Here is a 17,620-nt window from a genome sequence, read left to right as displayed (position 1 = left end):
TCACGATTCTAAAAGACCGACGATTGGTTATCCCGAATCGAGTTTCCAGGGCACACAGAATTGATTTACTTTGAATCCGAATCAATTTGCAGATAATCAAATCAATCATTTGAGGTTCGATTGTATTGTCACACCAAGGGAATAGAATTAATTTGAATGAACGTATTAACAGTTCTAGGCATACGTACATTTATTTTAAAGTCATGAGACTTTCGTTGAACTTTTCAAAATGTCTACATTTTGGTCAGATGTATTCAAATGAAAATTACTATGATAAAATATAGTATTCAACCGACATAACGTGAAAGTATGCCAATTAGAATTTGTTCATTATAATTATGAATTCGTCGAATATTTTAGTGAAACAATTTATGATTCTAAATTATTACAAATGCCTTTTCATAATTATTTACCCGGTCTGCTGCAAGACTCGTAGACGAACTGTTTAAATTCGATCTGCAAGCTTTTTCCAGTAGAGAATACAATTGCAACCAGAGCATATAATCGACATTCGTCATGTGATATAATCAGTCTGTTTCTTATCGTCGCTAGAATTATTTTATAGTCATTTTGACTACATTATAAATAACGAAAGCTTCCAGTATGTACATACGTCAGTATTATTTATGCAACTCAATTCCGTACGATTTTTCAATACTCATAAAGACATTTTATCTGTATATTTTTACCCGTAACTTATTGATTCAAGATTATTTAGTATCAGTAAAGTCACTTTACTATTTCAATCTTCGAGAAAGTCTCAAACATATTACGTTTCTTAATTAGAATCTGCTTCTATAATTATTTATAAATCCCAAAATGGTAAATATTCAAAGAAAATTAAAGATTTTCTTGTTCATAAGTGAATTAAAATTTTAATTGCAGTCGAAGCATGATCGCAATTACTAGCATTTGAATGATACGATTTAATAAACATCAAAGAAAAAGTTCTATCGATCTCGCGACTTTGACGTAAACACTTTTACAACATCGCACTGGATCATATTGCGAATCTCATTTTAACTTCGCATGCAACCAGTTCATGAAAACTGTATCGTGATAAAGTATTCATTTCCGTGCGCTGATTATCAACGTTTCTTCGTGAAGGCGTGTCAATGGGTCTTGGACGATGGCGCAATTTCAGGAAACTCAATTTTACAGCTTGCATTTCTTCGAATATAATTTTAGAAGAATGGAACGTACAAGCTTGTAGAACGATGGGAAAAAGTTGTACAATTAAATGGAGAATACTTTGTTAAGTGAAATCACGTTTTAAAAAAATTGAATTGTGTTCTGAAAACCCACACGAGCTTTGTCCAGCACCTAACATAGTTAGAGAAATTGTTCACAAGGATCACAAATCATTAACATTCTCCTGTAAGTGTAATTTAATTGAATGAATATGATTTCACTAAAAATGCTCTGAATATCAAATCAAAGTGAACTTTGAGATAAAAATTCGCTAATTTAGTAAAAAGTTTTGTCAAAACGTTTTGTTTGAAACAAAATTGAAGAAAATAGAGACTGAATATTTTCCACTTCTACAAATTTACGTGGAATGATTCGAGTAAGTGTAAACTATGCTTTATCTTGCTTTTCTCGAGCAAAATCGACGAATTTACTGAGTGATGCACTGAGAAAAGTGCTGAATCGTGAATACCAGCACTTCCTTATCCGAATAAGCGATAAACGTATAAGTCTATTTACATACTTTATAGCTCGAAAAGGTGCGGCATTAGCAACATCCGTATCTACTACTGATAATTTACTTGCAATACTCCTCGTATCCCAGATAAACGAATTGTTTTCCGTGTTATTTCAATTTTAAGAATGGAACTTCTTCTAGTAAAACTTGTGAAAACGAGAGAAATACTTCGTGGAATCTCTCTTACTAGTTTATACAGAGTAGGTAATTGCATATTTTCCATTGTTTATCTGCTATAATAGTGCAAACCCCACTTTAGCAAGGTAAAGTTGTAATCGTAAATATTATAACGTCAAAACTGAACAGCTGTATCCATCAACGAGTGAGCGTTTAGGCTTTTCTATCAATAAAAGTAATTATGTATTTTATTTCTATCTCAAAAACATTTCATCAAACAGTGACGTATCCTACCTCAATATAAATAAAAGTATGTTCTGTTTAAATTGAAAAATTGACAAAATTAAACACGTGTATCAACGAGTCTGCACTTGAGTTTGTTTGTCGATAAAAATAATTATGTAGATATTTTATTTCTATCTACAAATCATTTCATAAAATAGTGACGTACTTGAATTCAGTACAAATAAAAGTATGTTCTGTTATATATTAAATATCAATAATAATATACACGTTATACCGTGTAAAAGACAAAACAAAACTTTCTATGTTTCAATTCTTGTTTCGTATCAGTTAAAATATTAATTTGCATAAACATCCGCGGTCTAGTTCTGTTGTTCTCTTCGAAAGGTATTGGAACTTGTTATTCAGGCATATTCTGAGTCACTGTCAACCTAATTAAGTTAACTTCTCGGCTATTTTCGTTACATCGCTTTATCTCTCCTACCGGCGGTGTCTTTATAAACATATGCATCTATAAATCTACATCACCGTGGCTATACATTCTCGACCTGCATCAAAGACTGCCACGACACGTAGTATCCATCTTTTTTCTTTGTAATGTAGAGAGCAAACAGATATCGAGTACTTGAACACAGCGATGAAAAACACAGGGGAGTACTGTTATTATCGTTAATGCGTCCAATGTGTACACAGTTTGCTAGAATCGAAAAATTATTGCTTCCTTTTGCAACGATGAAACAGGAAACGTGGTTTCAAGTGTCGCGTAGACCAGCATTTTTCTCGAACCTCTTGGCGCGCATTTTACGACGCATCCATAAACGTGTGGCGCGATCTTTTCTACGTTTACTTCTAATTTTACGATTATCGCGAACAAATGTTAACGACAGGTGAATTTGAACACTCCAACAATCGTATTTTATAACAAAAATAAAATTGAGGATCATTCCTCTTGGTCAATAAAACAATTTATTGTCATTCGGAAGGAAAAAAAACATATAGGAATGAACATTCTCAGCTTTTAACGGGGTTATTAAATTGAGACCTAATATAAACCTAGAAGAGATGTATACATAGTTTAAAATAGAACAAAAATATGTTTAATATAAAGACAAATTTGAATAGAAGATTAGAATATTTTAATTTCTAGATATATTTTGATAGGAACTAAGTGTAAATTGTTGCTATAATTTACAGTATTTCTCACTTCTACCTAGGCTCAATTAATTCTTAATCTGAGAATCCTCGTTGAAGTTGAAGATGTTTATTCTCTGTTTTTTTTTTTTTTTTTTTTTAAAGAGTAATAAACTGCTCGAATAGCTAAAAATAATAATTTTTAATAAACTTTATTTTATTTCACCATGCTCCACTAAAAATCAAATAATTTCGATTATTTATTAGCCAACGTTTTACATTCTGAAGACATCACTTGTTCTCTCTAGAAAAGTAGAATTTGTTTCGTTGCATTTTCTTACGTCGCAATTGTTCCGTCTGATTTGTCAACTTGATTCGCGCGCAAACCGCTTAATGAAAACACGCTGCAGAAGTTGAACAATGCTCGCGAGTCAATCAAATCGCAATCTTGATCGCTGATACTCTTTCCGTGTACCCTGTAATTTCACGTGTCAAACGTAGCAAGTGTCGCGAGATCGTATCAGGATAACACGTTTATTTCCTTCGCATACGTTTCTACGAATGATACACGCGATCATTTTTAATGAATTATATGCGTTTTGTCGCGACGATAAGGTTTTAATTTACGACGTTTGGAATTACACGAGTGTTTCGATATAACAAAGTAAACTATCTTGTTGCTCTTTATTAACATCTGGAAATATATTCTTTACATGTAAAATAATATTGTATATTTTATAATGTTAAGTATATTCGATTATACTCACACGATATAGTCATATTTATTTTTAACACAGGCATGCTCTGTACAATGTTGTTTAGAACAATTCATATTATGTTTTGATAAAACTAAGAATTATATTTTCTCAGGGATTTAAGCGTTATACCCTAAACTGTAAATAACTCTATAATTATCAATGATAACTTGGATGTAAACAATTACAACAAGAGGTGTATCTCTTTTAAATTATTTTGCATATAGAAATGAACATTTTCAACGGGGTAATAACAAAAATAAGAATATGGATAGTTAGAATGTGTATTGTTTTTTGTAAAGGACCAAAGTAAAATAGTTGAAACGTTCAAGAGAATATTTGAAATGATTTTACCTTATAATAATCTTTTTAAAACAATAATTTCAATTTTTAATTTTAGGTACCATTCTTTTATTCAAAGGACAAGTTCATTTAAAATTCAAATATATCACATAGAAGGATCTGGTCGGTTGAATGTATTAGACGAACGCACAGAAAACTGTATGCAAATGTTCCACTTGGTTTCATAATACGTTGAGTCGTCACTCTCGTTTTCAATTACCTCTAATTTCCCTTCTCGAAATACTGAACAGACCCTATTTAAACTATCCCTTTCGCTGCTTATGTAGATTCGACGCAGAAGGGTGGATTTTACCATAATAAAAGATACATGCTAGTTCTAAATAGACTATGGAGAAGAGAGCTTGTCAAGACAGCCAGCCGGAAGTTTTTTAATTATTCCTGTTTCTCTTGTACGGAATACTTCCAAATAATTATTTATTGCGCATACATATTTAACTTTAGTATTCCAGAATCGATTTTGGTCTAGTGAGAAGTGAGGAGCTAAGAAACAACGAACAGAATAAAAACGACTGGGTACGATGGAAATAACTTTTATCTGTTATAAACAAACAGTATTGAACGATGATTAATGCTTGTACGGGTGTATTATTCAAGTCAATAGATTTGATTCGAATAATTATTTCGTGAAGACTCGCTAAAGTGATTGAAATAATTATTTAAATGGAGATTTGTTCGATCACTTTAAGCAACGATAAACACGTTTTTTCCCAATATTCCAGTTTGTTTAAATAAAATCAAATCATGTGTCTTACTTTTCACAAAATATATCGTCTTTTACGTCAATGCAACAAGCCTAACAAATTCTGTTAAATTAACTAGAGATTCTGTGAATATTAACTAACGTGTAATATGCATCTTTACTTCCTGAACATTTTTCTTTTAAAATATAGACATTTTTGTCAAATAAGGTGTAAATTCTAGTTGTAAATCCCCATAAAGATCTAAATTGCCATTTCTCTAGTTTCTATCTAATCTTTGAGGGTAGCTTTCACCCCCTCAATACAAACATCACCTGTGAAGGTATACGAATATTTTTCAAAGCTCTATGCTCAATATTTCGTAATAAAAATCGACTTGCTACGATCAGACGTGAGCAAAATTTAATTCGAGTAATAAATGCCTGTTAAAAATTCATTCGATTGAATAGTCGTATAACCTTCTAATCCTTTCAACGTAATGCACAATTTTACCGTATAATTCAGATTACAATGTTTGTCGATCAAATATATAAGATAACGAATGAAAAGTTGTTTATCTTACGTTTTTCATTCAAAATTTGTTGTCTGCGTATTTTGCTTACCTTTGGTTGCAACTGGGCGATGTCTTTCGTCGGTCCCAAAATTTATGGTCTGGTGTAGGAAGAACCCGAGGAAGGGTGAACCATCTTCATTGACAGCAAGAGGGACAGCCACGTGAATTTCTATCGCTTCCGAAAGACCCCTGGGATCCCCAACGTTTCTCGTATCAGACCTAAGACATCGAGCACCCAAGGTGAAGTAAATGTATAAGCAGGCCCGTAATGGAGGAAAGAAGAAAAGTTTAGTTATACGTCCGTATGCAAGTCAAACGATGCATTATTCCTTGACCTGACCTAACGGAGTCCCCTTTCATATTCATTAGAATTGTGACTCCCCACCCCTCTCACCCTCCTTTGGACCACGAAAGGCGCCCGCATGACTGCGCGACACAAACGAACTTTTTTCTCCGCGTCGATATTGTTTTTCCCGTTTCTGGGCTCTGGTCAATGATTTGGAAAGTTTTTAATATATTCACATACGCGGGTGCAAGACTCTGTCAAACGTTCTGTTAAAAAATATACTCCTCTTTCTCTTTGACGCGTAAAGGGCTTTCCAAAAGTGGCTCTAGGATTTCGTTTTTAATTAAAACATAGATGGTTCGAATATATTCGATTTTTTTTTTATTTTAACTCTTTGAGGTACACGATTATAAAAGAAAAAGAAAATTCAACAACTTGCTAACGCGTTTTGACTTGTATACATTTCTGATTCCGCTTATTGTACTTTTAGCGTTACGTTATAGTATTGCCGCATGAATGAAAAACTTTACGCTGATTACTGTTTAATAAAGTGTGCTAAACAAATGCTCCACACTGGCTGGAAAAATTCTTACGTCAATACAACAATACATTTAAATAATTCGTGCAGGTGAATCCGTTCCATTAAGTTAAACAAAATGTGTCGTGCTCGGTAAAATCAAACAGTACGCAACTTTCGGGCGTTATTTTATTGATGTTACAATGAAAAGAATCTTACAAATCGTCTACTCTATTTTTGGAGTCCCCGTGCTCTCACCAAAACAGTTGAACGGTGAGCCGAAAGGACTGTATCTCGACCAAGATCAATTCGAAGAAGACGAATGCATAACGGCTGTGCATCGATTACCATTTCGACGGTTCGAATCGATCGTCTCGAAAGCTTTCCGGTATCGCTTGCATATCTGAAAGACTCGAGCGGATAATATGAAACGACGCGACACCGAATCTTTCCACAGATGCATCGATGAATTGACTCACTGTTCATTTGTCTCATTCAAACTGTCCCAGTGAAAAACCACCGAGACAATCGAAAATCGTCTCGAGCATTCATTTCAACGTTTCGTGAATTCCATCAAATGAGGAATATACTTTATTTATTTATAAATTTTATTACACATCGAAGAATATATTTTATATATTCGCAATCCCATGCAACAACGAGAATTGTGTTTCATTAATTCGAGTAGAATAAAAAGAAAAATCTATACATAGATCCTATAGATTCGGAGTGCTTGGTTCAAAGTACTTACAAATCACAGATAACTATGTTCTACCTCTATGAAATCTAATTACATTTAATCATATTCTACGCAAATTTCGTTAGTAAACTTATAATCTAAAAATTATTATTGATATTCTCAATGTCATGCAACCAAGCGTTGTTCTCTTATTTTACTTCAGATAACACCATTTAATTGTGTATATTTTTTAAAAAATTATGTACCACCGTATCCACCAATAACCCCCAAGAAATAATTGAAATTTTTGTGTTAGATTAAAAAAGATTCGTAAAACCTCCCTGCATCAATTTTGTTATTCTCGTAGATTAGAAATTCTACAAATGTTTTAAACATGTCCACAGAGATATCCTTCACAAAATCAATGATACCCTGGGTGGAATTTCAGTATGCATTAAGGAATGCACCTTTGTGACGACACAAGCTGTATGGTTGGCGTGGCTTTTCACATTATGCGGGTCAAAAAGGAAACCTATACCGTGAATTGACTTTTAGATGAAAGAACTTTAGACAACGTGAAACACGGTCGAAAGGTGAATCTCCCCCCTGTGAAAGGGTATGGAGGACTTATGGTAGATTAAAAACCGTTTTGTAGTCTTTTGTCAGGGCAATACGTGACTACAATAACAGCTCATTGAATAATTTGTATAGAATTATGGTAATGCACGACGAAGGACTTTAGAATCGATTGACGAACGGAAAGCTATTTCTCTATTGACTTGGTCACAATGGCGTTTCCACGTTTTCGAAAAAATTCTTTTTCGAGTGACATTAACTTCGTTTTTCAACACTGACCTGTTTTACAAGTTCATTAATATTTCATTCGTGCAATATCGTAACCGAAAGGATCGCCCTTCTGCAGCTGACGCAATGAATTATTGCATAATTGTAAATTATTAACGGTCCCTTGCTTTATTTAAAAATATTACTTTGACGCTTAATGATAAATGTCCAATCATCTCATTTTTGCTGACATCGATCGCGTAAATGGTATTGTTATATGATATGTAATATAATGATATCGAAATGCTTTAACATAAAACAGATATCATAATAACGATGCTTCTCAACGTTTCAACCATTTTTACCCATTTTCAAGAAAAATGATATATTTACGCCTACGAAAATTATACTCGCGCGAAGAACGTGAAAAGTTCTCATCTTTTTGTACGCATAATTTCATTTAATATTACACGTGAAGCCTTCGTCATGAAATATTAATAATGGTAAAAAGAGCGCTTGGAGCATTAGGAAAGATTAATCACGCAATGTTTATCGCAAGTTATCGAAGAATTTTCCATGGAGGACCGAATATTCAATAGATGCAGAAATGGAACGAACTGACCTCGCGAAATGATATAAATTTGAAATGAAACTAATACTTATTAATTCTTTACATTATAGAGGATACTTCAATCATATTGTACATTAAGAATTTAATCTAACAGTTAGGAAACTATATTACATTTTCTTTCCATCAATTTAATAGCTTTGTTTATAATTGATCCTGATGTATTTCTTGATTTTGGCACGTCATTATTTATATTATAGAGGTATATATAAATACGAAAATAGAGAAAACACGGGAGAAAGAAAGTCAAAAGAGACACTTAAAATTACAGGATCATGAAGTAGCACTTATTGCTAACCCTCTATGGACCGAATTTATTTTTTCTGGAGACAACTTGCAAAGCATTTAATTTGATGTATCAGGTTGACGATGCCAAAGGTCCTCAATATTATTATTGGTTATCAGTAGACTGCGAATTTTATGTATTTGTGATATAAACTAATATAATAAACATATACTAAACATAACCAAACGGTATGTGCAAAATGAAGTAACAATATCATTATAATAATTGTAGAATATTTTCAACACATAATGTACATAAATAATGTATTATGCACATTTTTTGTATATTTTCTATTATTACACGTCATAATTGCATATAACCCGTGGTCTACTTATCAGAGACATTATATAATTAGGACGTATACGTCATCTTGTAAAAAAACAATAAAATTATTAACTAAAATGTCGATGTATTAGCATGTGATCTGAAGGTTGCACGGTGCCATAGAGGGTTAAAACCACAAATAAGCAGACCCTAAACACTTTCTTATTTTTGTTCCACAAGAACTGATATTTAAAACAATAATGATGTACATACATTTTTGTTTTAAAAAATTTACTAATCTATTAACAGTATCTAATACAAGCACGTGAATCTGTAAGAACAGTTCAAATAAATCGTTTCCACCGCAATGATTAGAAACCTTCTATTTGGCGCCTAGTCCTCTTGATACAATCTGGAATGTTATGTTTTCTAAATTGCTTTCGAGTGCGGGCATTTTACTATTCGATCTTGCGATTTCATAAAAATTCGAGCCAACGATTCGGCGTTATTTAGCCAGGTTGAGTTTCAATGGGGATTCAATTTACCCCTAGGATCGACGCGCGAATTGCATTCAATTGAGTTGTCCGGCTCGGCTCGTTGCAATTCGAGTGTCCTGTGCATGGATAAAAAAAAATGAAACAACAACCGACGAATAATACGGTTGCATAATCCAGGCAATGCCTGTGAAATTAACGAGGCTTTTATAAGGTCTCTCTACATCGTAAAATCTTGACATCGTTTCCATCGAGAGGGCAATCTGAGAACCGAATACCGCATTTGGTACGAACGTTATTGGGTCTAGACTAATCAGAGACTAAAGCTAATTACTTCAGCGCTAAATCTACCTTCGATCAACGCATACCTTCCATATTGTATACTACTATATCCTAGAAACTGAAAGTAGGTAGGGATAAATCAATTCATCAGTATAATTAACACTTTATTTACCGGGAGCCTATTTTTAGGCTTTTTAATTGCAATATTTAGCTATTCGAATCTATTTACTGTGCTGATGGTTGTGTCTGGTTACAATGCTCAGTGTTTGGAAACAGACTTGGCTTTCAATGTACCCAGTAACAGTATGGAGAAATTATTGTCAGCCTAGATTGACATATGATACTGTAGAAAATTCTTTCTTGAATTAAAGTCTGTTTCTAAATAGCCCGATAGATAAAGTGTTAAGTCCCTATTTCAATAATTCCAGCAATGGTGTTGTTAATAATTGAGCAGTTCATTATAAAAAAAGGGTTTCTGTGAAGTATGCTTCCATAATTGATCGATTTTGTTTAAAAAAGTAAAATGTTTCTTTGTCAACGAGACAATAGTTTTTCATGAACGTGTCTATATAAGTTCAGTTGCTAAATGGAGTAAGGAAGAAATCTTGTGTTTTCGTAATAACAATATTATGCTCCTAGGTAGTAATGGAATTGACCATTCAAGAATTTCAGAAGCTGGTAAAATACATAGCTGAAGAAAAGCTTGTACTGTCATCCAACAATTAAAAACGAACTTCAGAGGAGTGGACTTGAAAGTCACAATAGGTTCCAAAGCGTTTAATTAATACAGTACCCGCCAGTAAATAAAGGGTTAAACGACATCACATTCCACGTGTAATTGTTTAAAAACAGGTACCACAATTTGTGTAAAAATCGTATATATTCCATGCCATTTATATCAGCAGCAATGAGCTGAATCTCGGGCTGCAGAACAGTAAGAGAAAGAAAGTAAAAAAAAGAAAATACCATTTGTATCCTATCAATCACAATCACAAAATCCTGAAACCCTTTACTACAATAAAACGTATCGCGATGCGTATGCGCCATTGGATATCTCGTACGTGATTTTAATTCTTTAAAATGGTCGCCTGACGCAGACGAAACGGAAACTCGTCCGTAAACCGAGAGTTGCCTGTATTCTTTCTCTTCCTCGAAGACCCGTGACCATTTGTAATTTGGATTGCATAAGTGTGTCTCTCCCCACCTGTCGTCTTTTTTCTCTCGTTTTTTTTTTTGCTCGCGGGAGCACACGATCGTACACCGCCATACTAAGTGCACTGCACACAACGACGCGAGGCTCTTATGTAAACGTGCATAACAATACTAAGTTACTAATCATACGCTCGCTCGCTGGTCGCATCCTGCTTCGACTCACCTCGGAGGAACGTCAACGTGGCACGATTCGCGTGCGTTCAAAGACAAACCGCTACCGTGTATCGACGTCGACTACGTTTAGTCGCGAGATCGTTCACGGATTCCCGTTAAAGATGCTGCTAACAATGATCGATAACACGCATCGACAGCTCGTGGTCAGGGTTGCGAGTTATCTTCGATTTTATTCACACCTTCTTGACTTCTAGACTAATAGCGAAAATTTTCGCAAGGCTAAAATTTGGTTTCTATATCATTCGGAAGATTATACAGGGTGTTCGGTAACTGGTGGTACAAGCGAAAAGGAGGTGATTCTACATGAAAAAAAGAAGTTGAAAATACAGAATACAAATTTATCATGTGAGAAAATAATCTATCTTTCCGTTTTAACGGGACATGATCAAGTGCACCCGTATCCGGCAAAAATTCAAAGTCGATTTTCTCGAAAACAAAGCCTCGCATGACAAATTTTTATTCTATATTTTCGACTCATTTTTGTCATGTAGAATCACCTCCTTTTCGCTTGTACCACCAGTTACCGAACACCCTGTATAATCTAATATTTGCGGTAGACACGAGTAAAATTAGATAGATGCATAAAGGGTTCTTAACGCATTTTTGCTTTAATTCATTTAACCTTTAAATAGGCACCCCCAGATTCGTAGCATAAATAGGTAAAAATGGGTTTAGTAAACTTCCAGGCTGTTTACGTTCTTGCCATGCCAGCAGTGTATATTATTTATAGTGGAAACAATAATTAAACACGATACACGACGGGCTCTTAACGTCATCCTGTTCAAATTGATTTAACCAATAAATAGATTCCCTCGTATTTGTAGCATAAATAGGTAAAACAGGATGTTGTAAACTTCTAGTCTATTATGCTTTCGTCTTGTAAGTAGTGTATAACATTCCTTTTCAGACCTCTTAATGAAAAAGTAGCTAATCTATAAGACCTATTAAGACCTCACGCTCCGAAATATGGAAGTCTGTCTAGTTTGAATCTTTTCAAAGGAAAAGTATTAGACACATCAACTTTGAATTTTATTAATATATATCTTTGTGTTTTTACATATTGCAAGAATTTTTTTCAAGAACATATGCTTATTTCTGTTGAATTTCATACTTGTATATTTGTGAAGCAAATATAGCGCTTTTTATGTAAAGCAAATTTAGGCTAAAATTCCTCTTCAATTTTATTCAAAAATGTCCTACGATTTTGTCAAAGTACTAAATATTACGATTTTCTTTTTGTTACAGAACGACACACACCAAGATGATGAAGGCGAAGTGTTCTTTTGGGATCCACTGTCCGCTAAAAATCGAAATTCGAAAAATCAGAATCACGTGCGACAGCTGCAAGAACAGTTGGCACAAGCCACCATGAGGATACGCGACTTAGAAACCGAACTAAAATGTGTTCAAAAGGTAAACTGTTCTTTCTTGTCAGTTTCAAACAAAATTTATATCATTAGGATAAATGCGAAAATGTTACAACATTAAAAATAATTTGTAGTATTAGCTGACGGCTAGTGCAAACTATTCTACGTTATTATTGTAATTATGTTTTAATATTCGTACTAGGGTATTTCGAAAGTTTATTTATTTATTTGAGAAGCGGAAGAGACTAACCAAATGGTGCAATAATTAAAACAATATTTACACTTAATTGAGTAACAAATAACGAACGATTTATAAGGTAGCTCTGGTTAAGTCCAATTGACACGTCAAATTGACACTGAGTAATAGAATTACTCGCTTGGTTGTTATACACGGTGGCCCGTTAAATATGAATATAGGTTCTCTAAATAAATTCAATACATAGAAATAATGAAACAGTGTTGATGTAAAGATTTATCCTATCTGATCATTTCCCTTGGTCATAATGCTTGTTGTAAACTAAGGTGGTATAATTAACTTTATACATCTGACTGACATTTAAATCTCGTATATTATCTTATTATAATTTATATTGAATATCACAAGGGTTATTTTATTCGTTTCTCTTGTAAACAGCAGTATGCATTGAACATTTCCAGTGTCCCTTTCATTGAAGGGAAATGAGCAGCTAACCCCATAAAAACCACTGCAGCTTGAGAACAAGGTCAAATAGTACAAATATTTTCATGACAATTTTTTTATCATTTTTATGTATTGAATTTTCTCCTCAAGATCTTCCCCATACTTGATAAAGCACCCTGTGTATCAAATCTGTATTATATAATATGCCCGATCTGGAATTTAATAAGAACAATTTCCATGAATTTCTTTGAGGCAATTTTAATAATAATAATTTTCATGGATATGTAAACAGCCAAATAAATTCGTTTTTAAAGAAATAACAAAATTTGTAAATTAGAAAGTTAACTACAGGGTCAGTCTCGTTGATTATGGTTAAATAAATGACTCATCGTTCGAAAATCATTAACGGTAAAATTGCTGATAATTTCACGTAGTATGTTCGTTTGTCCGTCTACCTAATAATCGCATTGTCTCTCCTGACCCACTAAACATAAAGGACTTAATTACCGTCGCAATTGTTTCGAGATAATTGCGTTTAATTTTAACCATTCGTCGCCGACCGTTTCACGCACACATACACGTGATGACACATGTCATTACATGTTATCTCCAATCAATCGTATCACTGCCATCTCATTGATCGAAATGAACACGTACCCACGCAACGTGATGTACATATAACCATAATTTCTCCCATCCGAGCAACAACGGATCTAAACAAATATTAATAAATCCTCAATGGTATCTCGGTGAAGAATAATTATTATGTGTTAGCTTCCCACGCATTTACATTGGACCCGTTCGATTATTTATATTTATAATCCTGCTCATTTTATCAAATTATTATTCAAGTCGATAATTGCCATAATTATCAAATTCATAAGCTAATTATGTATGGTACAGGATGAAATAATGTTTTATAATATTATAACATAAATATACTTTATAATATACAAATACAAAAACACAATGAGAAGTATGAAAAACCAGTGGTCGTTTTAAATAATTATTTACATGAGTTTAATGCAAAAAGTGGTAACAAAATATCGTTATTCTTTAATTACTATTAAATGTTTGATATTTAAACACATAACGGTGGCTAAGAAATAAGGTTTTATGTTACCATTTTTCGTATTAACTCACATAAATCGTTCTTTCAAGATCACTGTTTTTTTCATATTTTTCGTTGAAAGGAAAGCTTTCTCTACAGTTTTCCTTCGGAACACATAATATCCTTAGCGTATTATAATTGAACAATTTGATAGACCATAAACATAAATGAACGAAATACACAATGCAAATGCTCGGGACACGTAATAATTATTAATGATTTTATCTTGCTTGCTCGATAGAGAAAGAAATGTTTCTTTAACAGTGATGACATTAAAACGTGACATTAAAAACGTTTATCTTTCCTTCCCTTGTCCTCCTGTTTCTCATATCACTTCATACAATCAGTTCAAATTGTTAATTTTTAATTTCATGCAATGTTATTGGTAGAATTTTTTCGTATTCTGAAAGAGAGCCAATAATTAATACCGCTCAAACGTCGATTTAAACTAATTTTAATTACAAATCCACAAAACGAAGGTCTTAGAAGTCTTTTTTATTGGCTGTAGGTTAATAATTCCTCGTTAAAGGAGGAACTCGCCGATGGACATCAGAAAGCAGAATTCCTGAGGGCCAAGCAGGACATGGTGAATCGAATAATACAAATGGAAGAAAAGGTATAAAAAACATTACCGTTAGATAAGAAAAATAATCACATTTGAAGAGTTATTCCCGAAGAAAATAAAATTTTCAATGTCTAAATAATACGAGACCAAGAAAATCACAGTTCCCTTTTAATTATTTCAAGCATACGCTTGGACTTTGAAGTACGTTAGCTCTATTAAGGAATATTCCTCGTATTACAGTGTTTAATTAAGCGAGCCAGGAATGACTCGCAACTAAACGGTGAAATAGTCGGTAATGAAATAACATGTTTTGGTCGTTGAAGAAAAGTGTATAACGCGTTGAAAATGAATCGTTGAATCGAGTCTATTTCCAAAGTTTTACAATGATACTAAACAAATATCTGTAGTCGGTATTCTCGCAACAAAGATCAAACTGTTTAATACTGAAACGAACTTAGTTTTTTTTTTTAAACTCAAAGTAAGATATTTGATCCCTTTTATTTAGCAAACTACTGGACATTACATGTGAATCTTAAACTTTGCACGTGTATTCCAAATGTATCATAAATACCCGAAGTAAAATAAATGAAAGGACTGTAACATTGGAACAGAATTTTAAAGAAAAAGTTTAATTTCGTCATAAAATTGTTACCGTTAAACTAAACAACGAAAAGAATATGTCGTAGTTCCATGAATAACATAAAACTGTATCTACGCCGATACTGATACAAAAACAGTACAGGTCTAAATCGAGCCAAGTCTACTCACAGCAGAGGTCTCGTGCTCTTCAAGCTCTTCAATTAGACCCGCGTTTGTAGCAAATGACATGCAAACCACCATTCAATATTTGAATGTTTGATTAGAACCGAGAAGCAGAGAGGAATACAAAACGCATGCAATCAGATGAAACGGCCTTGATCAACGATTTCCGCACCGTACTGTCCAAATTGAACTCCCTCGAGAAGCTAGGCTTAGTCAGGAACGCGCTGAAAGCTTTGGAAACGGAAAATGAAAAGTACAGCGACGCTAATGAACAGGAAAAATCGGACTCGGATGAGAAACTTAAAAAGCACAACAACACCGTAGGCCACGAATCCGTCGCGGTGAAGCCTAACTTCGACGTCGATTCGGATCTCCAAAAGCGGAACGATGGCTTTATCGAGGCATCGAACAATAGGGAATCGGAATTGTACAAGAAAATCGAGGAGCTCCAGGAAGAAAATAAACGATTGTTTACGAGCGTCGAGCAATTGGATCAGCAGCACGAGGAATCGATAGGTAAGTAAGATTGTCTATAGAAATCACGATTCCAACTACTCTCAACGACAAACTTAAAGGATCGCTTGAGCTTTCAAATACTACTGAACGATTTCCACGATGTTTCTTCAAACATCCTTTACAAGCAGATAGAGAAAAATGGTTTAATATTTCTCAACTATGAGGTCATGGGTGAAATTTAAAGGAATACTCTTTTTTTTTATTTAGAAGTGTATGTACAAGATTCTGTTAAATTTACAATTGTCCTCTTCAATTTGTTTCCGAACCAACAAAAACAGATTTTGTTCTGTTCATTATTTTTTTTTTTTTTTTTTTTTTTACATATTTAACGTCGCATCAACCTTTGGTTATTAACAACAGTTTCTTGTAAGATTTTCTCCAATGTTAGATGTTGGCTCATATATGTGCATCTTTAAGTAGCTGTATTATTTTATTTAAGTTTTCTTTTGTGCTCCACGCTTCCTTTAAACTAGTGGGTAGATCGTATTGTATGCGGAGTGGTTCCGTATTTTTACAAGTAAATATTATATGTTCTATTGTTAGAATTTCGTTGCATGTACGGCAGGTGGGTCTAACGGTCTTCTCAAGTAGGTGTTTATGCGTGTAATTTGTATGTCCAATTTTGATGCGCGTAATTTTGACTTGTTCTAGTCTGTTGATGTGTCCTGTGGGTGATTGTTCGAAAAAATCATCTGTTATACTATGGATTTTTAGTGTCTTTTCTGTTTTCCAAATATTTTTCCATTTTTTGTTGATGCAATCGCGTAAGTGTCTTTTAATATCTTGCAGAAGGATCGGTATTTCGTGATTTGTGGTATTATTTGTTGCTTCCTTGGCTGCTAGATCAGCTTTTTCGTTTCCAGGAATACCTTGATGAGATGGTATCCATGCTATATTGTGAACGTAGTTACAACGTGAATTCGGGGAAAAAAGAATTAACCGTCTATAGGCCTGTGTAACTTTCAGATCACATGCTAATATATCAACATTTTACCAAATAAGTTTAGTTTTTTTCACAATATGGCATGTACGTCTCAATTATGTAATGTATCTGATAACCAATAACAATATTGCTTTCGAAGTTGTCTGCAGACAAAAATTCGGCCAATAGGGGGTTAAAAGAATATTTTCGAAATGACGACGCTTTAAACTTAAATCTTCCTTTTTATCAAAATATTTATGCGAAATTGTTTAGTGACAGGAAAAAAGTAGCATTCTTCTGGCCCAGAAAAAAAGAGTACTTCCTTAAACAATTCATTTCTTCACTTCTGTTAACCGATAGACTCAGAACTTCCTTTAAATCTCGACAACTCTCTAAAGAAAAACTGGATCCTCATAAAAATCAGACAAAATCAAAGATCAGACTCTAAAGTTTAATGTTTCTACATGAGAAATGATGAAAAAGATATTAAGCCATCCAATAAGATCATGCCACAAATTGTGTTTATATTTAATAAAAAAAACTACAAAAATTTTATAGCGACTTTGC

The 17,620-nt window shown here is 33.6% G+C and overlaps 1 protein-coding gene across 2 annotated transcripts in view; it reads left to right on the top strand.

The window, feature by feature from the left end:
- The window catches only part of LOC128887990 (thyroid receptor-interacting protein 11-like), an 82,311-nt gene that overhangs the window by 54,630 nt on the left and 10,061 nt on the right, over positions 1–17,620 (top strand). For both annotated transcript variants that reach the window (XM_054144540.1, XM_054144541.1), the window contains 3 exons: positions 12,416–12,583; positions 14,797–14,904; positions 15,717–16,131. In XM_054144540.1, the coding sequence (XP_054000515.1) occupies positions 12,416–12,583; positions 14,797–14,904; positions 15,717–16,131 (691 nt within the window). The remainder of the gene's footprint in view (positions 1–12,415; positions 12,584–14,796; positions 14,905–15,716; positions 16,132–17,620) is intronic.

The sequence above is a fragment of the Hylaeus anthracinus genome, unplaced genomic scaffold (genome assembly GCF_026225885.1).
Source record: "Hylaeus anthracinus isolate JK02 unplaced genomic scaffold, UHH_iyHylAnth1.0_haploid 11989, whole genome shotgun sequence".
Lineage (NCBI taxonomy): Eukaryota > Metazoa > Arthropoda > Insecta > Hymenoptera > Colletidae > Hylaeus > Hylaeus anthracinus.
The sequence above is the reverse complement of the archived record's forward strand: the minus strand, read 5'-3'. Positions and strand labels throughout refer to the sequence as shown.